Genomic DNA, 23,789 nt, shown 5'->3' with positions numbered 1-23,789 from the left:
AGAAAAGATCATCCTGAGTGAGGTATCCCAGAAGGAGAAAAACATACATGGTATATACTCACTTATATAGACCTATAAGATAGGATAAACATACTAAAAATCTGTACACTTAAGAAGATAAACAAGAAAGAGGACCCGGGGTAAGATGATCAGTCCTCACTTAGAAAGACAAATGGAATGGACAGAAGCCTACCACAGAGGGCCTCCAAAAGACTCTACCTAGCAGTGTATCAAAGCAGATGTGAGACTCATAACCAAACCTTGGGCAGAGTGCAGGGAATCATATGAAAGAAGGGGGAGTTAGTATGACCTGGAGAGGACAGGAACTCCACAAGGACCAAACATATCTGGGTACAGGGGTCTTATATGAGACTGTTTCTCCAACCAAGGACCATGTATGGATATAACCTAGAACCCCTGCTCAGATGTAGCTCATGGTAGCTCAGTATCCAAGTGGGTGCCCTAGTAAAGGGAACAGTGACTATTTCTGACATGAACTCAATGGCTGGCTCTTTGACATCCCCCCCTCCCCAAGGGAGGAGCAGCCTTGCCAGGCTACAGAGGAGGGCTTTGCAGCCAATTCTGATGAGACCTGATAAGCTGGAGTCAGATGGAAGGGGGAGGAGGACCTCCCCTATTGGTAGACTTGAAAAGGGGCAGGGAGGAGATGAGGGAGGGAGGGTGGGAATGGGAGGGAGTGAGGGAGGAGGGCTACAGCTGGGATACAAATTTATAAGCTATAACTAATATTAAAAACATAAAAATTTAATTAAAAAAAGACTAAAATTCTCCTGCTTGGAATACAAAATCCAGTATGCAAAAAAAAAAAAAAAAGTATGAAATAATGTTTGTTTCTTTGTTAGTTTTCTGTTGCTGTGGTAGAATACCTGAGATTTTTTTGAAGAAAAATTGATTGTAACCCACTTCATTAAGGTGGATAAGTACACGAGCGAATGGCCATGTCTGATGAAGGCCTGGTGTGTCATAACAGAAAAGCTGATGTGCTAGAGGGCTGTGTTAAAGAGACAGCACATCAGGCACAGCCTCACTTTTCTTTCCTATTTTTTTCATATAATATATTTTGATCAAATTCTATTTCCTTCCTTTACCTGCCCTCACACCTTTCCTCTCTCAGCTTCCTGTACCTATTTTTAAGCCTACCACATCCATTTAGTGCCACCCGTGTGTGCATGGGTAAAGGACCATCTATTGGGACCATAGGTATCCTTTCAGAGCCCACATCCCTAAAATCTGACTCTTGCTCTCCCAGCAACTACCAGTTTTCAATAGCTCCTCAGATAGGAATGGGACTTCATGAGCCCCTCCCCATCTTTGCTGGGATTTCACTGACTTGATCTTGTCCAGGTCTTGTTCATGCAGTCATAGTTGCTGTGAGTTCTGTGTGCAAGGACAGTCTGACAAATACTATTCTACTGCATCTGGTTCTTAAAATCTTTCTTGCTTCTCTGCTATAATAATACCTGAGCCCTAGGCCAAAGTGGTATGATAGAGATGTCTCATTTAGGGATAAGCCCTCCAAAGTATCTTTTTCTCTATGTGATTACCAATTGTGGTTCTCTGTATTAATTGCTATCTACTGCAAAAAGAAGTTTTTCTGATGAGGGTTGACAGATGCACTAATCTATAGATAAAAAGATAAGCATTTAGGGGACAATGTCTTACTTTGTACATTTAGCAGGAGAATAGTACTAAGTTCTCCCATAAGACCCAGCCAGTCACAGATTTGGCCCAGTTAATAGTACCAGACTTGGGTTCTGTTTTATGGAGTGGGCATCATGTCTGATCAGAAAAATGGCCGGTTGCCCCATAACTTTCATGCCACTATTCCACCAGTGAGCATATATTGCCTGGTTGTTAGGGGTTCACAGTTAGGTAAGGTTATTGATTACTTTGTTTCCCTGTTAGTGTGCAGAGAACCTTCCAGCTCTATGAAAGTTACCTGGTAGGGATGAAGACTCCAGGTTGGTACCAGCTTGATTTCTTTACATCTTATGACACAAGTATGTGGTGATTTCAGGACTTAGCATCAGCATTTGTAGAGAAAATAATGGAACAGGAGGATTAATGGAGTAGGATATGGGAGTACAGAGGAGAAGAGGGAGTATGGGAAATGATTACTAGCATTAAAGACCTTTGAAACAGCTTGACTTTTTAACGGTCCACTCTTGCTATGAACAATGTAGTCCTGAAAGAGGAGAACTTAGCACACTCTTCTGAGAATTAACTGAGTCTTTCAAGAAAGACAGCAATATGTTCATAAGAGTTTTAATGACCTTATCACTTTCTAACAGTCCCAACACCTCTCACTGGGAACCTAATTTCAACATGTCTCAAGAGGGGACAAAGCATACTCAAAACAATAGCCAGTTAGTTCTCTGCTGGTGAACCATCTGTCTATCTCTGTTTTCCCTATCTGGCTTGCTTCTGACCTGTTTCCTTTTTCTCTTTTGAGATTTGAATACTGTTTGGGGAATTGATATTAATTTTAGTTTAAGAAAACATATTTAAGGGCTGGAGATATGGCTCAGAGGTTTAAGAGCACTGGCTATACTTCCAAAAATCCTGAGTTCAAGTCCCAGCAATCACATGGTGGCTCACAAACACCTATAATGAGATCTGGTGCGCTCTTCTGGCATACAGGCATACATGCAGGCAGAACATTGTATACATAATAAATAAGTCTTAAAAAAACATACTTAAGAAAGCAGAAATTTGATGTGGACAAACCTTGGTTTAGGGCTGGGACAAGGGAAGTGTTCTTGTTTAGCACACTAAAATCCCTGGTTTTCATACCCAGAACTGCAAGAAGAAACAAATAAACAAACAAACTCCAGCAAGTTCAGACTTACTAGTGTCATCCACTTCTGCCTGGCAGAGGCAGAGCCAGCAATGGTAAGCAGACAAACAAACATTGGTCTTTCCTTTTTCCATACTTCTGATTACCCACCTTGTTTCCAATCCTTCTAGATCTCTTTTCTTCTTCTGACTGATCTGGCCCCTGGTAACTCTGCCAAGCCGTTCTATCTATGCTATGCATCTTCTTACCCTCACACACCTCAAACACTCAAACATTTCTCAGAGTTATACATTTTACATATTATGCTATGTCTTGAGTTATTAGAATATGCAGTGGCATTATTCCAAATGAGCCTTCTCAGTCTTTGTAGTTGTATTATATTTTGTAAGTGAATAAACCATAATTGATTAATCAGTTCCTCATTTCAAGCACATTTACTTTGCTTTGTATTATGTCCCTACGTAATTATATCTGTGGAACAAATTCCTTGAAATAGCCCTCTAAGTTATGGAATATGTATATTTATACTTTTTGCAGTTATTTGCTTAACTGCTAGGTTAGATGCTGTACTCATTTTACTGTTCCCTTACAATGACTGACAGACCATTGTCCTCCCCTTAATCTTTGCAAATGAGGTATATTAAAATGCTTTTATCAGTATACTTTTTAGTTTTTAGGTATATGACAGTGAGCATCTTTTCGTATGTATGGAGTCTTTTGATACGTTTCTCATTAATTGTTTCTCTTTGTCTGTTTTTTATTATTTTTCTTCTTCCTCAAATTTACTTTATCCCAAGGGTGCCCCCTCCCTCCCCTTCTCCAGTTCCTTCCTTCGCCTTTCCCCTCTCTCTTTCCCCCCAGAAAATGGGACCCCCCCTCCCTGTATCAACACATTAAGTCACATCAGGACTGAGCATATCTTCATCTCCTGAGGCCAGGCAAGGCAAAAAGCAGGCAATAGAGTCCATGTTAGAAACAGCCCCCTACCCCCTCCACTTGCCAGGCACCCCATAAGACCAAGCTTCCCATCGCCTACATGTGTGCAGGGGACCTAAGTCCAGATCACACATGCTTTAGTTGATGTCTCAGTCTCTGAAAGCCCCCACGGTACTGGGTTAGTTGTCTCTGTTGGTCTTTTTGTGAGGTTCCTGTCCCCTCCAGGGCCTTCCATCTTTCCGTCAACACTCCACAAGGCCCCCAGAGTTCCATCCCATGCTTGGCTCCAAGTTCCAGCGTCTGTCCTGATCTGCCACTGGCTGCAGCCTCTCAGAGATCAGTCAAGTTAGGCTCCTGTCTGCAAGCATAGCAGAGTATCATTACCATGGAGTGGGTCTCAGGTTGGGTCAATTATTGGTTGGACTTTCCCACAATCTTTGTTCCCTTGTTATCCTGCATTTCTTGTAGGCAGGATAATTGTTGGATCACAGATTTTGTTGATGGTTGTTGTTCCCCCCCCCCTTCCACTAGTTGTGCCTGGCTAGGAGGTGGTCACTTCAGTCTTCTTGTCACCCCAACCCCCTGTTAGGAGTCTCAGCTAGAGTCACACCATGTCCTCCCAGGAGCCTACCCTGTTGCAGGCCTTCAGCTTGACAAAGAGATGTCTCCCCCTGTCCCCTGCCTCAGTTTCCCTTCTTGTTTCTAGTCCTCTCACTTCCCACTCTTGTTCTCCCCACATCTGACTTCCACCTTTGCTTCCCTCCCCATTCCACCTCCTGCTCAGTTCCCTCTCTTCATCCACTTCTGATGTCTATTCTAGTTCCCCTTCTGAGTGACATTCAGGCCCCCTTCCTTGGGCCCTCCTTGTTACTTAGCTTGTTTGGGTCTATAGATTGTACTATGGTTCTCCTGTACTATAGGACGCATATCCACTTATAAGTGAGTACATATCATGTGTAACTTTCTGGGTCTGGGTTATCTCACTTAGGATGATCAACAATTAATAAATGGGATCTCATGAAACTGAGAAGCTTCTTTAAGTCAAAGGACACTGTCAATAGAACAAAATAGGAGCCTACAGATTGGGAAGAGATCTTCACCAACCCTACATCAGACAGAGGGATAATATCTAAAATATATGAAGAACTTAAAAAAAATTAAACATCAACAAATCAAATAATCCAATTAAAAAATGGGGGACAGAGGCAAACTGAAAATCACAACAAAGGAATCTTGAATGGCTGAGAAGCACTTAAGGAAGTGCTCAATGTCCTCAGCCATCAGAGAAGTGCAAATCAAAATGACTTTAAGATTCCATCTTACACCAGTCAGAATAAGATCAAGAACTCAAGTGACAACACATGCTGGAGAGGATGTGGAGAAAGGGGAACCCTCCTTCATTGCTGGTGGGAGTGCAAACTTGTACAGCCTTTCTGGAAATATCTGGTACTTTCATAGAAAATTGCTAATAGTTCTACCTCAAGACCCAGCTATATCACTCCTGGGCATATACCCAAAAGATGCTCAACCATTCAACAAGGACATTTGTTCAACTATGTTCATAGCAGCTTTATTTGTAATAGCCAGAATCTGGAAACAACCTAGATGTCCCTCAACCAAAGAATGGATTCAGAAATTGTAGTACATTTACACAATGGAACACTACTCAGCTATTAAAAACAAGGAAATCATGAAATTTGCAGGCAAATGGATGGAACTAGAAAAGATCATCCTTTGTCTGCTTTTTCTATTTTACACTTAGATCTGTGGTTTAAGCTGATTGTTGTGTGTGGTGAGAAGTGGAAGTGGAGGTTCATTTTTCCCTCATAGATAATTCAGTTGCTTTACATAATTTATTGGGAAGAACGTTCTTTCCTTGTTTATTGCAGTTAAATCTTTGTTATAAATCAGATGATTGTTCAGTTGAGGGATGTCTGGGTTGTTTCCAGTTTCTGGCTATTATGAATAAAGCTTCTATGAACATGGTTGAGCAAATGTCCTTGTATGGTGGAGCATCTTTCAGGTGTACGCCCAGGAGTGGTATAGGTGGGTCTTGAGGTATGGCTATTCCCAGGCCACAGGGGAGGAAGATGAACTCAATCCTCGTGTGAATAGATGAGCTGGGGCATTTGGATAGGGGGGATCCCCTATTCTGAGGAAATAGAGGGAGGGAGGAAGCCGCAGGTGGGTAGGTCTGGGATGAGAGGAAGGAAGGCCCTATGACCAAGATATAAATTGAATTAATTAATTAAAAGAAAGAAAAATAAGGTGATTGTAATGTGTGTCTGGAATCCTTAAACATTTGTATTACCTTTTCTATTGCCTTGTCTTTTCTTTTGTTAAATAGAGTCACACTCTGTAGCTCAGGTTTGCGTAAACTCTGGCAACCTTCTTGCCTTAGTGTCCCTAGTACTACTGTTACAGGCATAGGCCATCACACCTGTTTGCTTGTTTGTTTTTATGTAGCGTATGCTGGAAGAGAACTTTCTCTGTAGCTCAGGCTAGCCTTGTACTCTCAGCTGTTCTCTAGCCTCAGCCTCCTGGGTGTTAGGCTTACAGGCATGTACCATCACACCTAACTAATGTCACCATAACTTAATTAATGTGTATTTGAACCATCAATGGCTAGTGCTGTAAATCCTCCAATATTGTTCTTCAGTATTTCTTTGTTGGTTTTTTTGTTGTTGCTCTGTGTGTTTCCATCTGAGCTTGTTAATTTGTGTGAGAAATATTGCTGAGAATTTGATTATTGTTACAGCTAATCCAGAAAAAAAGGAACCATTGACACATTTACAGTGTAGTCTTTAAGTCTGGGAACATTTGTGTTTGTATTGTAGTACTATTTTATATTTTTCCTTAGAGGTCTGAAGTACCTTTTGTTAGATTGCAGTAGTATGTTGGCATCATGATGGCTGATTGTATGTGCCTCTTCCCATTTCCACAGTCAGACGCAATGGACCTTGGTAGTGGCATTTAGCTCATGGCACTTGGCAAATACTGCAGATCTGAACCTTTTCTCACCAGTCACAACCATGCTCTGTATACCAACACATCACTTAAGTTTATTGCCATATGTGTAAGGTTTGTAACGTTATGCAAATGATATTTCTTACTCAACCTGGAGTTTAATACACAGAGTAAAATTTATGATTTCAGTGTACTGTCCTGCAACTTTGACAAATTTATACAGTTGTGTTGTGACATTGTGATCAGAGTATAATCTCTACATTACTCCATATATCTTTTCTTCACTTTGTAGTCAATTTCTTCTCTACTCAGCTTCTGGCCACTGCTAATCTACTTAGCCTACTATTGGCTTTCATATGAGTTCTCTGTGTAGAATTGAGACTTCATGGGCTTTCTCTGTCCACTGTAGCATGTCTGCTGATGTAGCCTTGTTCAGCTTATGTTTGCGCAGTCATGTTGCTGAGACTTTATGGTTGTGGGTTCTGATATTACTAGGAGACACAATTTCACAGCAAACTCCCTGGTTTCCTACAATCTCCATGGTTCTTACAATCTTTCTGCCTCCTTAGCCATACTGTTCTCTGAGCCTTGAGTGTAGGAGTGTTTGGTAGATTTATCCATTGGGACCGGGCTCCATAACACTACATTTTGGTTGGTTGTGGTTTTCTATAGTGGTCTCCATCTGTTGCAAAGAGAATTTTCCTTGATATCTGTGGGTATAAGGACTAATGTTTAGATTTTTTTTTTTTTTTTTTTTTTTTTAGGAGATTATGGTGACACACTTTTTTCAGGAGATTATGAGGACTCTCAACAAAAGGGAAGTCATGCCTAGTACTGGAAACTACTGTTCAGGGTCAGTGAAGTCATAGATCTTGGAGGAGAATCTCCAGCTACCATTCTACTAAACCAGCACAATTCCTAGTATTATCTTTTTAGAAAGGTTTTGTATATTTTTATTTTCTGTATACGAATGTTTTGTCTGCATCTGTGCATTATATGCACGCAGTGCCTGAAGAGGCCAGAAGAGGGCAGAGGAACCCTTTTCTTATTACACAGTCCAGGCTAGCTTCAAAAAAGATGCCCTACCAGTCAATAAGGACATTTGCTCAACCATGTTCATAGCAGTTTTAGTTGTAATAGCCAGAATCTGGAAACAACCTAGATGTTCATCAATGGATGAATGGATATAGAAATTGTGGTACATCTACACAATGGAATACTACTCAGCTACTAAAAACAAGAAAATCATGACATTTGCAGGCAAATGAATGGAACTAGAAGAGATCATCCTGAGTGAGGTATCCCAGAAACAGAAAGACAGGCACGGTATACACTCAACTATAAGTCGAATATTAGCCGTATAATATAGGATAGCCATCTATAGACCTAAAGAAGCTAAACACTAAGGAGGACCCTAGGCAGGATGCTTAAATCTCATTCAGAATGGCAAATAGGATAGACATCAGAAACTGTGAGAATAGAGGAAACAGGATGGGAGCCTACTATAGAGGGTCCTCTGAAAGGATTCACCCAACAGGAGATTGAAGCAGATGCTGAGACTCACATTCCAAACTTTGGGCAGAGTGCAGGGGGTCTCACAGAAGAAGAGGGGGGTAGAATTAGAGGGATATAGAGGAGACAGGAGCCCTACAAGGAGTTCAACAAAGCTAAAAGATCTGAGCCCAGAGGGTCCTGCAAAGACTGATGCACCAAAGGAGAACCATGCATGGAGAGGACCTAGACCCCTGCTCAGATGTAGTGGATTGGCAGCTCAGTTTGCATATGGATCTCCAAGTGAGGGGAACAGGGGCTGTCTCTATCATGAACTCAGTTGACTACTTTCTGATCACTCGCCCCTGATGATGCAGCCCTGCCAGGCCATGGAGGAAGAGATCCAGGCAGTCCTGATGAGACTTGACAAGCTATGGGCAGATGGCAATGGTGGAGAACTCCCCCTTTCAGTGGACTAGGGGAAGGGGAGAAGGGGTAGATAGAGGGAGAGTGGGACTCAGGGGGGAGTTGAGGGAGGTGGTTTCAATTGGGATATATATGAATAAATTGTGAAGAAAAAAAGATTCTCTTGCCTCAGCTTCCCCAGTTATTGGATTGCCACCATGCTTAGCAGTACAATGCAGTTTTAATTAAAAAACAAATCAGCATATTTATTATAATATTTAGCTCCAAAGGATTAAAATAGCACAAACTAATATTAGTTAGACAATAGAGGCATTCCATATTATAGTTAATAACTTTTCTAAACTATTTTCAATCATGATAGAGTGTTATGGGTCTAGGAAAAGTTTGATTTCTATCATACACTTTTTATTTTCGCACCAGCTCCTGACAGAACTTAATTATCAAAAGCAAACCTTTAAAGCAAAATAGATATAATTATTTTCAGATCTTCATAAGGAGTTTGTGAGATACAGCAAAGTGCTAAATGTATGTGGATACTGTAATATAATTTATTATATTGCGTCAGCAGTTGCTCTGCACCATTGCTAGCATATGGCGAGTGAGGAGATGCATGTGTGCTTGCGCAGCAGATTTTGGGGTGAGCATGTGCTGTTCTGTGTCTTCTGTCTCTCATGCTGAACGCCTCTTATGTTTGCATGTTCATTTCTTCTTCAGACTGGAAGAGTTTCTGCTGCAATGTCATTGAATACTCCATGCTTTGCTGTTTATCGTAACTCCTTCTATCTCATGAGTTCTTAGATTTGGTCCCTTGATTGGCATTTAGAGTTCTTGGTCATTTGGGTTATTTTTTTCTGTCTGTTTTTAAAGTATGAGATTTGAAGAGATGGCTCATTGTGTAAGAGTATTTATCACTTTTCCTTCCATATGACTCAGTTCCCACTACCTATATCTGCTGGCTCACAACTGCCTAAAACTCCAGCTCCAGGGATCCCATGCACTCTTCTGGCCCCTACGATTACCTGCACACACATGGCATACTCTCATATGTATATACACCACACACATACATAACAAATGTTTGCATGTCCACACATACACATGTTCATGATATGTGCATAGGCATGCGTGTAGAGGTCTGAATACAAGTGTTTGTAGTCAGTTACATGCTTTCTGTACAAACATGAGGGCCTGAGTTTCATCTCCAGCAACCACACAAAACCCAGTATGGTGGTATACACCCATAAGCCCAGTGGGGTAGGTAGAGATCGCAGGGCCCCTGGGGCTGGCTGGTAAGTTGGTCTAGTTGAATCTATAAGCTCTGGATTAAGCGAGGTGCATTGTCTCAAAAAACAAGATGGAAAGTAATTGAGGAAGACACTTGCTAAAGGCCTGTTACCTCCATCTGTGTGCACATCCAGGTACATGTGCCCTCTCACATACACTCACACATATACACAAAGAAGCACCACAAAGATCCTTAGAGGATGGAGGATGTGTAAAATGTAATCATGATGTTCATCTGCTCCAAAATTGACTACTTACTTAAGATTTTTTTTTCTTGTTTAGTAAAGAACTTTGTACTGACTTAGAGCATTTTGAAAAAAAAATAATGGTTCAGTCACATGACTAGGAAGACTAAGTTGCTAGTCTGGCTTAAGTGATATGGTTTGCATGATATAAAACATGACTAGAATGAACGTTCCCAACTCCGTGTGAGTGTCAAGAGGCACTTACTTCATGGTGTTTTGAGATAACTAGCTAAAGTAATTGATACTTTGTTCAACAGGTGGGTTTTCAGAGAAGTCAAGTGAATGGAGCTCAGAAGAGGAGGAACCGGTGAAAAAGGCAGGTCCTGTCCAAGTACTCATTGTCAAAGATGACCATTCCTTTGAGTTAGATGAGGCTGCGCTGAACCAGATCCTTCTCTCCGAGGCCGTCAGAGACAAGGAGGTGGTTGCCGTGTCCGTTGCTGGAGCCTTCAGAAAAGGAAAGTCCTTCCTGATGGACTTCATGTTGCGGTACATGTACAACCAGGTAGGGAAGGATGCTTAAAAGCATTTGTTCCTGTGCTGCTTCCACGCTGTGCTCTCGTTAGCATTCAGTGTTTCTGTCTCTCTTATTATGTGTGCCTGCTGTAAAGGCTGTGGTCTAACTACTCCAACCTCAGTGCTTTGGAAACTGACTACACACATGAGTTTCCCTGTATGCTACTGTCCTGCATTCACATGAGGATGCAACTTACTTTTTGCTCTTTTAAAAATTAGCACTAGTATAATGACATAACTATGAATTTTACATGTTGTAGTATTTAAAATGTCAAGTAATTTTACCATAAACTTCCTTTTTAATAACTTCCTCACAGTGCCTGTGATGACATTCCTAAAGCTTGAGGCAAAGGAATTTCACAGTGAGCACTTGGGTGCCAACGCCTACATTCTTCCACTGGCATTAATGTTCTTGATTTATCATCTGTATGCACTCCTTCTTCCAAGTCATTCATCACTCCATGACATTGCTAACATCAGTGTACTTCCTCCCCGTGTTTCAATATAAATCATACATTATTATCATAGCTTTTGTTTTTAAATAAAATCTATACACAGAGGCACATATATATTTGCTGTGCATTTGTTTTTATAAATGCATATCTCTGTGCAGTCCAGAACTCAAAAACAGAACACCATCATTCCCCCCAGAAAGTACTTCATAGCTTTTCCTAGTCCATTCTCACCTCGCCCCACCCCCAGAGGCAACTGATAGTGTCTGACAAAACCAGGTGATACAGAAATGTGACTTCAAGGACCTTGGCCCTACCAAGTGCAGAAGGATGAATGGGAAACTAGAACAAGGCTAGAGGTTGGCAAAGGGAAACACTCTGGCATTTCTCCTTCACACTGAATTCTAATGCAAACAGGGAATTTTGAAGTAGAAGAGACACCACCCAAAGAGTTTTATATTCTGAAGCACTGGAGAGGCCGAAGTGGAAGAATTACAAGTTGCGAACTAGCAGGCCAGGTGTTGTGGTACATGCCTTTAATCCTAGCTCTCAGGAGGCAGAGGCAAGTAGATCACTGTGAGTTCCAGACAAGCCTAGTCTACAAAGCAAGTTCCAGGACAGCCAGAACTACACAGAGAAACCCTGTCTTGAAGAAAAAAATTAGGTCCAGGCCAGGCTAAGCCACATGACAAGACTGTCGCAAAAGTACTTTGGACTGTGTGTTTATAGCACAGTTACCTATTTTTAGTTTGATCTTTTATGAGGTATTTTTTGGTCTTTTATGAGGTATGAGGTATTTTAAGACATTTTTTGAGGCTAGCCTTTATCTAGCTTTAGTTCAAACAGATAAAGAATAGAAGTAAGTACTAAGATAATTCAGGCTTTGAAAGCAAGCAAGACTCTTTAAAACCCTGACTTCAAACACACCAAAGGTATCATGATACTTAACATAGATTGGATATTGATGGACATTCTATTCAAGTCAAGTTGCCTGTGGTAAAGAGGACTTGCTTGGATCCCTTTTTGTCTTTGTCTGCACCTAGCTGAGCGTTAAGAATGAGACAGAATATGAACATTTGCTGAGCTATTCACTGCAAAGGGGCAGGTATCAGGACTGTGTGGACCTACTCTACCCCCACTTCTACACACACAGCTACCCCTTATGTTACAGTGGTGAAACTTGACTTTAAATGTGGCAAACTATGTCCTTTTTTATCAGGAAAACTGTTAACTTTATCTTATGCCTGAACCATAGTCGCCAATAATTAATAATTAAACATACAGTGAATGCATGCCTGAATGAATGAAACAAGCTAAATTTTCAATCTTCCAAAGTCATTATTTGTGGCTATATCCCTTGTCTTTCAAAATTGTTTTTCTGGAGCAGAACTTTTATGATACCATAGGTTGATCATTGTCCTCAGTTATTGTCACAATAATGTTATTTTCCTAATTCATAACCTTTACAGTTTATCCACTGAAGTATACTTTCCAGCTGTTTTTTAAAGCAGCATGTGTTGATTAATTTAAATATTTACATTGACTAGTTAGTATTGACTCCTTGCATTGTGTTAGGTATCATGGAGGATACCAAAGAAGACAGATTTTATACTTAAACATATTGTGGTTTGGATAATTAGATAATTAAGATTCAAGAAAATATTGGAACAGTGCTCAGCTTTGTATCACATGCCTTTCTCCCAAGGCTTATGGATCATTTTAAAGGAGAGGCTAGACTAGAAAGAGTTCAAGAGCCAGATATGGTAATGACTCCAAGGAAACAGTATCTTCCAGACACAGCAGGACAGCAACACGTAAGAACTCACAGAGATTGTGACAGCACACACATGACCTGTCTCAAGCCAGCCCAAATCTCAACATGAACAAGGAAAATAGGCACAGAGAGCCACCCTAGCTGAGGAACTGTTGGCAGGTGATAGCTGTGCAAGAGCTGCATCAAGAGAGGCAATAGAAGGGATATTCTAGACTGAGGGGGCTGAATTGCTTGTCTGCAGTAAACAAAGGGTGCATCTTCCATGGAGAGCATTTTACTGGAAATGAAGACGTAAAACTGAATGAATGCACAGATGGTGCAACCCATACTTATGCTTTTTATAAGGTCTAAAATTGCTTTTTAGAATAAGACAGGATATAACACACTCCCTCCTCCCAGGGCTCAGCCATCATTGTCGAAGAGGGGGTGGAAGGACTGTATGAGCCAGAGGCTGTGGATGACAAGGAAGCAGTGTTTTCTGGACACAAAAGGGCAGTTGCCCTTGTGAACCCACAGCTGTGTAAACTCCCATGCTCAAGCCAGACTAAATCTCAGCAGCGAGGCAGGAGGTGGTCAGGATGTCTGTCCCCAGCTGAGGAACTATTGGGAACTGACATCTGTCAAAAGAAGGAGAATTCGTTTTCTCGAAAGGTGTCACCCATGATAGGTCAGCCATGCTCCAGTGGATGGCTGCACAACCAACAGTATATTGGCAGCCCTAACTGGAGTCAATATTTTTTCTTTCAAGACAGAGTTTCTCTGTGTAGCCTTGGCTGTCCTCGAACTAGCTTTGTAGACCAGGCTGGCCTCGAACTCACAGACATCTGACCACCTCTGCCTCCCAAGTGCTGGGATTAAAGGCATCTGCCACCACTGCCCAGCTGGATTTGGTGTTTGTTTGTTTGTTTGTTTTTATGAGGACACACACAGAGAATAGGGTAGGTATGGAATGGGAAGAATTGGGGGAGGGGAATGAATATGATCTAGATATTATATATAAAATTGTCAAATAATTAATAAAAATATTTTAAATATATGGTATAGCAAAATTATATTTTCCACTAGTTTGTGTAGACTTAGTAATTCAACTAGTCTGCATTTGTAAAGTTTTGTAATTTAGTTAATACAAAGTTTTTAATTCAAGGATTATTTAAAGAGTGTAGCAGAAAGCCACCTGTAGCAGTCTTTTTTTTTTTTTTAGTTCTTTGTGTATTTTTCTTCGCAATTTATTCATTATATATCCCAATTGAAGTCCCCACTCTCAACTCCCCCAGGCCCACCCTTCTTCCCTCTTCCCTTCAGCTCCTTTCCCTAGTCCACTGAAAGGGGGAGTTCTCCACTATTGCCATCTGCCCATAGCTTGTTAAGTCTCATCAGGACTGCCTGGATCCTCTTCCTCCATGGCCTGGCAGGGCTGCATCATCAGGGGCGAGTGATCAGAGTAGTCAACTGAGTTCATGATAGAGACAGCCCCTGTTCCCCTCACTTGGAGATCCACATGGAGACTGAGCTGCCAATCCACTACATCTGAGCAGGGGTCTAGGTCCTCTCCATGCATGGTTCTCCTTTGGTGCATCAGTCTCTGCAGGACCCTCTGGGCTCAGATCTTTTAGCTTTGTTGGACTCCTTGTAGGGCTCCTGTCCCCTCCATGACCCTCTAATCCTACCCCTCTCCTTCTCCATAAGACTCTGCATTCTGCTCAAAGTTTGGAATGTGAGTCTCAGCATCTGCTTTGATCCTCTGTTTGATGGAGTCTTGCAGAGGACCCTCTATAGAAGGCTCCCATCCTGTTTTCTCTATTCTCACAGTTTCTGGTGTCTATCCTTTTTGCCATTCTGAATGAGATTTAAGCATCCTGCCTAGGGTCCTCCTTAGTGTTTAGCTTCTTTAGGTCTTTTTTTTTTTTAAGATTTATTCATTTATTTACACAGTATTTATTTATTTATTGTTATTTATACAGTATTCTGTCTGCTTGTGTGCAAGCAGGCCAGAAGAGGGTACCAGATACCATTATCGATGGTTGTGAGCCACCATGTGGTTGCTAGGAATTGAACTCAGGACCTTTGGAAGAGCAGCCAGTGTTCTTAACCTCTTGAGCCATCTCTCCAGCCCTCTTTAGGTCTTTTTTAAAAACTTTATTTTATTTGGGGTGTTTGTCCCTTCCACCAACCCCCCCCCCCAACCTTAAGTAGGAGAGAGAACAGGTTAGTGAGTAGAGGGGCCCAGATCCTTTTACTTCTCCCAGCTATTTAGGGTCAAGGGGTTCCTTAGGGCTCAATCAAATCTCCATCAACTGCAGATGCAACTAGCAGGCTCCTCCATTCTCTGAGCCCCGAAGCATTTCTCTCTGTCTGTCTGCTTCAAACTGCCACACCCTCTCTAGTCCCTGGTCTCCAAACTGCCACATGCCACATGATCTCATATTTACACTGTCAGAGTCCTGGATCACGCCCTGCACGTGGAAGGCCATTACTAGCTGGCAAAAGCCATGCTCTGCATGAGACAGTTAACCGCTGTGGACAACTAAACCCCAACTAAAATCCCACACTTGGGATTAAAACAAAAGCATTTTTACATAACATAAAAAGAAGACAAAACTTCCATTACAAAAGAGGTCTTCCAAAAACCACTAAAGTGTCCTCTGTAACAGATATCAAAGTAAATACAGCTACAATTACCCAGTGTTATCAGTGAAAACTGCTAAAGTTAAGTGATTCTTTATATTTCTTGTCTCACTTAGTATTTAGTTCTGACATAATTTTCAGTTTAGCTTTTCTTCTTTTAGGTTCTCAAATCTTTCTTGTACTTGTTCCCTTGTGTCCCTCCCCTCTCTCCTGTTCATAGCCAGGCCCACAAGCATATTTTTTACTTTTATAATAACCTACTTTTTGGTTTCCTGTTATTTATCTCCCTTACTAGCTCTTTACTACTTCTTTTTTTTCTTTTTTCTTTGTTTATTTTTATTAATTACAGTTTATTTACTTTGTATCCCAGCTGTAGCCCCCACTCCCATCCCCTCCCAATTCCACCTTCCCTCCCTCCTCTTCTCCTATGCCCCTCTCCTAGTCCAATGATAGGGGAGGTCCTCCACCCTTCCATCTGACCCTAGTCTATCAGGTCTCATCAGGACTGGCTTCTTTGTCTTTCTCTGTGGACTGGTAAGGCTGCTCCCCACTCAAGGGGAGGTGATCAAAGAGCCAGACCATGAGTTCATGTTAGAGACAGTCCTTGTTCCTATTATTGGGGAACCCTCTTGGACACTGAGCTGCCACGGGCTACTTCCGTGCAGGGATTCTAAGTTATCTCCATGCATGGTCCTTGTTTGGAGTATCAGTCTCAGAAAAGACCCCTGTGCCCAGATTTTTTGGTTCTGTTGCTTCCTTTTGGAGCTCCTGTTCCCTCCAGGTCGGTCTTTCTTTCTTTCTTCCTTCCTTCCTTCCTTCCTTCCTTCCTTCCTTCCTTTCTTTCTTTCTTTCTTTCTTTCTTTCTTTCTTTCCTTCCTTCCTTCCTTCCTTCCTTCCTTCCTTCCTTCTTTCTTTCTTTCTCTCTCTCTCTCTTCCTTTCTTCCTTTCTTCTTTCTTTTTTTTTCTCCAGGTCTTTCTATCTCCCCCTTCTTTCATAAGATTCTCTGCACTCTGCAAAAAGTTTGGCTATGAATCTCAGCATCTACTTTGATACCCTGCTGGGTAAAGTCTTTCAGAGGCCCTCTGTGATAGGCTTCTGTCCTGTTCCCTGTTTTCTCCCTCTCTGATATCCATCTTGTTTATCTTTCTGAATGAAGATTGAGCATCTTACCAACATATAATATAGGATAATCATACTAAAATCTTTACTACTTCTTGAATAGTCTTTTTTCTCATATTTATGATGGTGACTCACTCTGCAGCATCCTGACTCCCTTTTGCCTGTAGGAGAATATCTCTGTTAAGCACCTTTCTGGGCCTTTAGAATCTGGCAGTCTAACTTCTCTCTACCTGCCTGTCTTCTTCCCCTCAGCCCTGTACCAGAGCATTTGTATATGTCCCAAGATAATATTCCTCCTCCCCTTACTCATTCCCTCCCATTTCTCCTCCCTCCCTCTTCATTTACTTTGTTCTTTTCTTCTTAATTCCTTGAATGTCTTCTTCAAGTTGTTTATAAGGACAGTTTCCAAATAGTCTTCTAGTACCCCCCTTTCCATGAAGTCTTACCTCAGCAAAGATTAGTTGTTCTAGATTGATAGTTTAGAGGTTTAAGAGTGTTTACTGCTCTTCCAGAAGACCAGAGTTCAATTCCCAACACCCATGTCAGGCAGCCACAACCTCCTGTAGCTCTAGTTAGAGGGGACCCAACATCCTCTTCTAGGCTGCACAGACACCTTCATATCTACGTGTATACTCACACCAGGCACACATACACATGAATGAATGAATGAATGAATGAATGAATGAATGAATTGTTGTTCCATTTCCTATGTTTCCACATTTGCTTTATATACATTTACATTCTGACATATACATATATATTATATACATGTGTATGTGTATAAATGGTAGTGATGCTAGCCAGAACCTAATATAAACCACAGCAGACGGTTGCTTCTTTGTAATTACTTTTGCATGAATAAACATGAGTAAGGTGATTGTCTCAATGTAACAGATATGCACACATTTTTTTCCTTTCAATTTGAATTAGAGAAAGAGAAGGATTAAAAAGGATAGCCAGGGAGCTGGAGAGATGGCTCAAAGGTTTAAGAGCATTGACTTCTCTTCTAAAGTTCAATTCCCAGAAACCACATGAAGGCTCACAACAGATCTATAATGATATCTGGTGCTCTCTTCTGTCGTACAGGTGTACACACAGGAAGAACACTGTATACATAATAAATAAATAAATCTTTATGGAGATAACCTAGAACCCCTGCACAGACGTAGCCCATGGCAGTTCAGTGTCCAAGTGGGTTCCCTAGTAATGGGAACAGAGACTGTCTCTGATATAAATATAGTGGCTGGCTCTTTGATCACCTCCCCCCTGAGGATTGGGAGAGCAGCCCTACCAGGCCACAGGGGAAGACAATGCAGCCAGTCCTGATGAGACCTGATAGGCTAGGGCCAGATAGAAGGGGAGGAGGACCTCCCCTATCAGTGGACTGGGGAAGGGGCATGGGAGGACAAGAAGGAGGAAGGCTGGAACTGGGAGGGGGCTACAGCTAGGATACAAAATGAATAAATTATAATTAATAAAAATAAATTAGTTTAAAAAATAAAATAATGAAAAAAAAAAAAAGGATAGCCAGGCACAGTGGCACACGCCTGTAATCCCAGCACTCTGGGAGGTAGAGGCAGGTGGATTTCCGTGATTTTGAGGCTAGCCTGGTCTACAAACTGAGTCTAGGACAACCAAGGCCACACAGACAACCCTGTCTCAAAAAACCAAAAAGATGGGGGGGGATGGCAGGAAAAACCATACATGCATGTTCCATTCTGAATCATAGACTTTATTAAATTTATAGGAATCTGTTGATTGGGTTGGAGATTACAATGAACCATTGACTGGATTTTCATGGAGAGGTGGATCTGAACGAGAAACTACAGGAATCCAGATATGGAGTGAAGTTTTTCTTATCAACAAACTTGATGGTAAAAAGGTATGATACTTTTTAAACAAAATTAAAATTTTATTTTCAATAGTAACTTTGAAATGGTGTTTTGAAAACTTATTTGTCCATTACACATAATGCTACAGGGTAAGTGTAGAGTCCTCTTAAATGATCTCTGTTTAACTCTTTGGCTGTCCCAGGAGAAAAAAAATCACAATGAATACAGAATAGCAGATAACAAGCTGATATTTTTACATTGTCTCAATGCTGTGTTTTTATCCTAGATTATCAGTGAAAATTAAAAATGACCACACCCAGCAGCTAATTAAAATTTAAAATTTTCTGTGACATTCATGGCACATGTAAAAAGCTACCTTTGAAGTTTTCATTGATAATAGATTCCTTTAGTTCTTCTGGTGTTGATGTCATGGTAGCCCTGGTACTCTGGACATTCTGTATCATATTAGTGATGTATTCTGTCCTCCTGTAGATTGCAGTGTTACTGATGGATACTCAGGGAACCTTTGACAGCCAGTCAACTTTGAGAGATTCGGCCACAGTGTTTGCCCTCAGCACAATGATAAGCTCAATGCAGGTATGGGGTAGAATAAATCTATTTGTGGATGTTTCTTTAACTAAAACTCAATAGTGTTTCTTCATGCACATGGCAATGAGAGAGCAGTGGCAAATCATGTGTTGCTCAGTTAACTCCACATGAATAGTTACTCTCACTAGCGTCTAATTACTAATCAGTTTCTAAATTGACTACTTTAGACCAAAATGGCTTCATTATTGTTACTTTTTCTGTTAAAGTTTAGACTAAGTGAAATAATACTAAATTTTATAGCTAGGAATGTAACATAATTGGTAGAGTGTTTCCCTTGTATGTACAAAGTCCTGGGTTCAGATCCTTAGCATCGTATAGACCAGGTGTGGAGAGAATGCATGTCACTCTGGCTGAGGAGGTGGGCAGGAGATGAAGAGTTTAGTCCGCTTTGATTACACAGTGAATCTGAGGCCAGCCTCTCTGCCTCAAAAGAAATGTGAGATAGCTCAGCAGGTAAAGGTCCTTCCTGTATAAACCTAAGAACCTGAGCCCAGTCTCCAGAACACGTGGAAAGGTGGAAAGAGAACAGACTCCACACAGCTGTCCTCTGACTTCTGCACACAGGTCATGGCACTCTGTGTCTCTGTGCACACACCAAACACACAAGCAGTAATCCAGAGACCACCACACACGGGTCATAGCACCCTTCCCTACATGTACACATCACACATACCAAAAATAATAATAAGTAAGCAAATTTTAAAATTGTATATATAGGTTTTGAAAGTACTGTGGCCATGGGCAGCTTGGTCTTCATGTGAGTTCTCTAGTAAGGGGAGCAGGGGCTGTCTCTGACATGGACTCTGTTGCCTGCCTTTCAATCACTTCTCCCTGGAGAGCCTGCCTTGCCAGGCCACAGGGGAAGATGATGCTCAGTCCTGATGCAACTTGATGTGCTGGGGTGGGCTGGTAGGGGGTCTCCCCTTTTTTGAGGAGTGGGGTAGAGGAAATAGGGGGAAGACAGAGGAAGGGTGGGACCAGGAGGAGAGGAAGGAGGGAACTACAATTGGGATGTAAAGTGAATAAATAAATTAATAATTTTTTTAAAGTAGTATTGAGTGGGGAGGTGGGTATTGTAGGCTTTCTAAATTGTTCTGAAAGTCAGTGTATGGCTTAAACAATTTTAAAGACTGCTGTTAAATGTTTTCTGTTTGTTGAAAAGAGCAGGGAGAAAAGGTATAGAAGAAACGAAGCAGAGGAATGTTTTAAAGGCAAGACAGCTTGTAAAGTGGGAAGGCAAAGCAGGGTAGGACAGTCCAGGCTGTGATGAGATGTCGATGGGAAATGGAGCAGCAAGCCCGCAGCCGGTCTGTCTGTGTGGTCAGCACTTCCCAGACAGGCACAAAGGAAGAGGAAGGGTGAACTCAATTTTTAAGTAAATGAATTTAACATGAAAATTATAGTTCTAATTCATGGTTGATGCAGTAAAAAAAAAAAAACAAAAAAAAAAAAACCTACTTCTTGGGGGCTGGAAAGATAGCTCAGAGGTTAAAAGCATGTGTTGCTCTTGTGAAGGACACAGGTTCAGCTCCCAGCACTGACATTGTGGCTCATACATCTATAATTCTCTTTCCAGGGTATCTCTTCTGACTCCTGCAAGCACCTGGCACACACACACACATACACACACATATACACACACACAAGGCATTCTTATACATAAAGTAAAAATACATCTAAAAATTAATTTTTAAGAGATTGGCACAAGAAAGCTACCCATAAAAAAGGCTATTACTGTAATATAAAAATCTGCTTCTTCAATGAATCTTTAAAATACTGACTCAGAAAAAAATACTGACTCAGTATCTATTTTCTTTAAAATCAATAGGAAAGATATTTCTACAAGCCAATTAAAACAAGTTTAACTTTGCTTTACCATTCATTATTTAGTATTTATATTTGACCTTAAAACATTGAATCTTTTCATAGAAAAAGTATGTTAAGTAATGACTATTTTAAATTATTATCAGAGAAAGTATTCTATTTAAATAAATACAAAAAGAATACTGTTTGTATGTAAACATTTAAGCGACCTTTTAAGTTTACCTTTAAAGTTACTAATGTCATCACCTCAAGGGGAAAAGAAATAAATCCAAACCATACAGTGTCATCTGAACACTGTGCTGTGGTGGAGAAATAAGGCAGGAGCATAAAGCTGTGATCCTGATGTTCAGAACTACTTCTGTGTGGAGGGACATCCTGTAGACAGAAATAGATCAATAAATTATGAAGAGTTAGTTATCACTTTCCAAGCAGTGTTCAGTTGGGCAGAATGGTCCACGCTGTAATTCCTACTTCTTGGGAGGCTGAGGCAGGGGGACCACAAGTTTGAGCAACATGCTGAAACCTTATCTTCCCACCCCAAAATGGCTTGAAATATTATGCTGTAAAAACAACCCCCCCCCCTCACACACATACAATTTCCCATAGGGTTGTTCAAGTTTAGATTGGTACTCACTTGGTGTGCTTTAAAGAGTAATTTTTGAATAGGTTCATAAAACAATTGTAATATTTGGACTCTGCAACAAGTGTTCTTGTATTTGTAAAAGATTTTTATGGTAATTTTACCTTGTTTATTATCTGTCAATTTACTCCTTTCTTGGTATCATAAATGTGTGTAAGAGAATTGATTGTGTAATTGACATTTATGAAAACAGAATACAGAAGTGCTCAGAATGATCCTAATTATCTTCTCATTTTTATTTCTTATCCTATAATCAAGGTATACAACCTTTCCCAAAATGTCCAGGAGGATGATCTTCAGCACCTCCAGGTAAAAGCACCTTTTGTATATCTGGTGATCCTTTGGACATGCAGTCCAGAACCTTGGGGAACTTCATACACATGATCATATAAGGGTCATCCTGTTGCCAGGTCCCTTGTCCACCCTTGTATGGTTTGGTTCTTGCTTTTCTTTTCTCCCTCTCTCCTCTCCCTCCTTCCCTCCCTCTCTCCCTCTCTCCCTCTCTCCCTCTCTTCCTCTATCCCTTTTTCCCTCTTTCCTTCCTTCCTTCCTTCCTTTTTTCCTTCCTTCCTTCCTTTCCTCCCTTCTTCCTTCCCTCCCTCCCTCCCTCCCTCCCTCTTTCCTTCCTTCCTTCCTTCCTTCCTTCCTTCCTTCCTTCCTTCCTTCCTTCCTTCCTTCCTTTCCCTGCCCCTTTTTGGTTTTTTTAAGACAGGGGTTCTCTGTGTAGTCAAGGCTGTCCTGGACTTGCTTTGTAGAGGCTGGCCTTGAACTCACAGAGATCCTCCTGCCTCTGCTGGGATTAAGGCATGTGCCACCACACCCAGCTGGTTGTGTTCTTTCTAATTTTGTTTTCATATTCCTTTGTTTATAAACCCGCTTGTTGGCAGTGCTAAATATATGGAAATATATGGCAAATCAAAGTGGACAAAGAATCTTCAGTGTATAGAGTCTCTAAATTCCAGTGTCAAAATCTTAAGGTCAAGGATTTAGTAATTTGATGGTATGGTGTCTGTTGTAAGCCAGACTTCCTTTCTTGTGGACTTTGTGGCTCAGAACTGTTAGAGAAGGCATGAGGACAAGTCAGAATTGGACTTGAGTTCTGATCTGAGACTCTGGTGGTACCTAATCTGTACTTCATGTTTTATAGATGAGGAAAGTGAGGATGAAAAAAAATAAGTGACTTGCTGAGTCTTCTGTGGCTATTTAATGATAGGATAGGATAAGAATGCTTGGCTGGGTCCTGTGACCCTCCCACTCTCCAAGAAGTTGGAGTCTTAAGTAGAAGAGTAGATGTGTTCTAGAGATTTTTCTCATGTATGCAGGAACATTTTCTTCTGCCTCGGCTCAAGTTATCCTTGAGTAGGTAACAGAGATTCTATCCCCTTGATAGCTCTCTTTCTGCATGTTCTACATAAAGTTTTACTTAACATGTAATTCAAATCATGTAGTCAAATGTGAAACTTTACTAGATGTAAAGGACAGTAGCGCAGAGTAACCTGTGACACTGGCAATATCACTTGGAGTTCAACTCTGGTGTTGCTCCCTGACACATTCTGGTATCTTACACTAATCACGTATGACAAAAAGGTGACACCCGTAATACTTGCTACATGTGTTTCCATAATAAAAACATCTCGTTCTTTGGCAAGTGTCAAAATCTGGCCCGCTACTTTCCTAATGAACAAAATGGCACCATTGCATACTGGCTTATTTACGCATGTCTACAAAAGGACACTGAGTGATACTCAGTGATACTGAGTTAACAGTATATTTTGATTACTCAAAACTTTTCCTGTAAATGACAATACCATGCTTTGAAGTGATTGTGAATTCAAGGTTATGTCAGTTCACAAATGTGCTAAGTATGCTGTCCCTGGACCAGTTGCCATTTAGCCACACCCAGACTTGGAGCGCATTACTCCAGCAAGTGGCTAGTAATTACCCTTGCTTTTTTGACATCTCCCACCCAGCATAGGCAACAGGTAAAGGCTGGGGTGCTGTTGTAAGGAGCAAGGAGTGGCAATGCTGGGATCCGCATTCTTCCTCGACTCCAAGAAGCTGGGTGGTTGTCAGCCTTGTGTGAGAGGAGCCCATCCTGGGTCATGTGGGGAAAGCAGTGACCCATCCTGGATGATGCTTGTGTCAGGAGCCCATCCGTCATCTCCGAAAGCCTGTGTTCACAAAAACCTTGCATTTGTTAAAACAAAGACTCTTGTGCTTCGTGTTTCTA

At 41.2% G+C, this 23,789-nt stretch overlaps 1 protein-coding gene across 1 annotated transcript in view; it reads left to right on the top strand.

The window, feature by feature from the left end:
• The window catches only part of Atl1 (atlastin GTPase 1), an 85,131-nt gene that overhangs the window by 27,721 nt on the left and 33,621 nt on the right, over positions 1 to 23,789 (top strand). The window contains exons 3-6 of the mRNA XM_055595352.1: positions 10,425 to 10,672; positions 18,402 to 18,536; positions 18,979 to 19,083; positions 21,818 to 21,868. Of these exons, the coding sequence (XP_055451327.1) occupies positions 10,425 to 10,672; positions 18,402 to 18,536; positions 18,979 to 19,083; positions 21,818 to 21,868 (539 nt within the window). The remainder of the gene's footprint in view (positions 1 to 10,424; positions 10,673 to 18,401; positions 18,537 to 18,978; positions 19,084 to 21,817; positions 21,869 to 23,789) is intronic.

This window comes from Psammomys obesus, unplaced genomic scaffold (genome assembly GCF_907164565.1).
Source record: "Psammomys obesus unplaced genomic scaffold, mPsaObe1.curated_primary_1811, whole genome shotgun sequence".
Taxonomy (NCBI): domain Eukaryota; kingdom Metazoa; phylum Chordata; class Mammalia; order Rodentia; family Muridae; genus Psammomys; species Psammomys obesus.
This window is presented reverse-complemented; position numbering and strand designations above follow the sequence as displayed.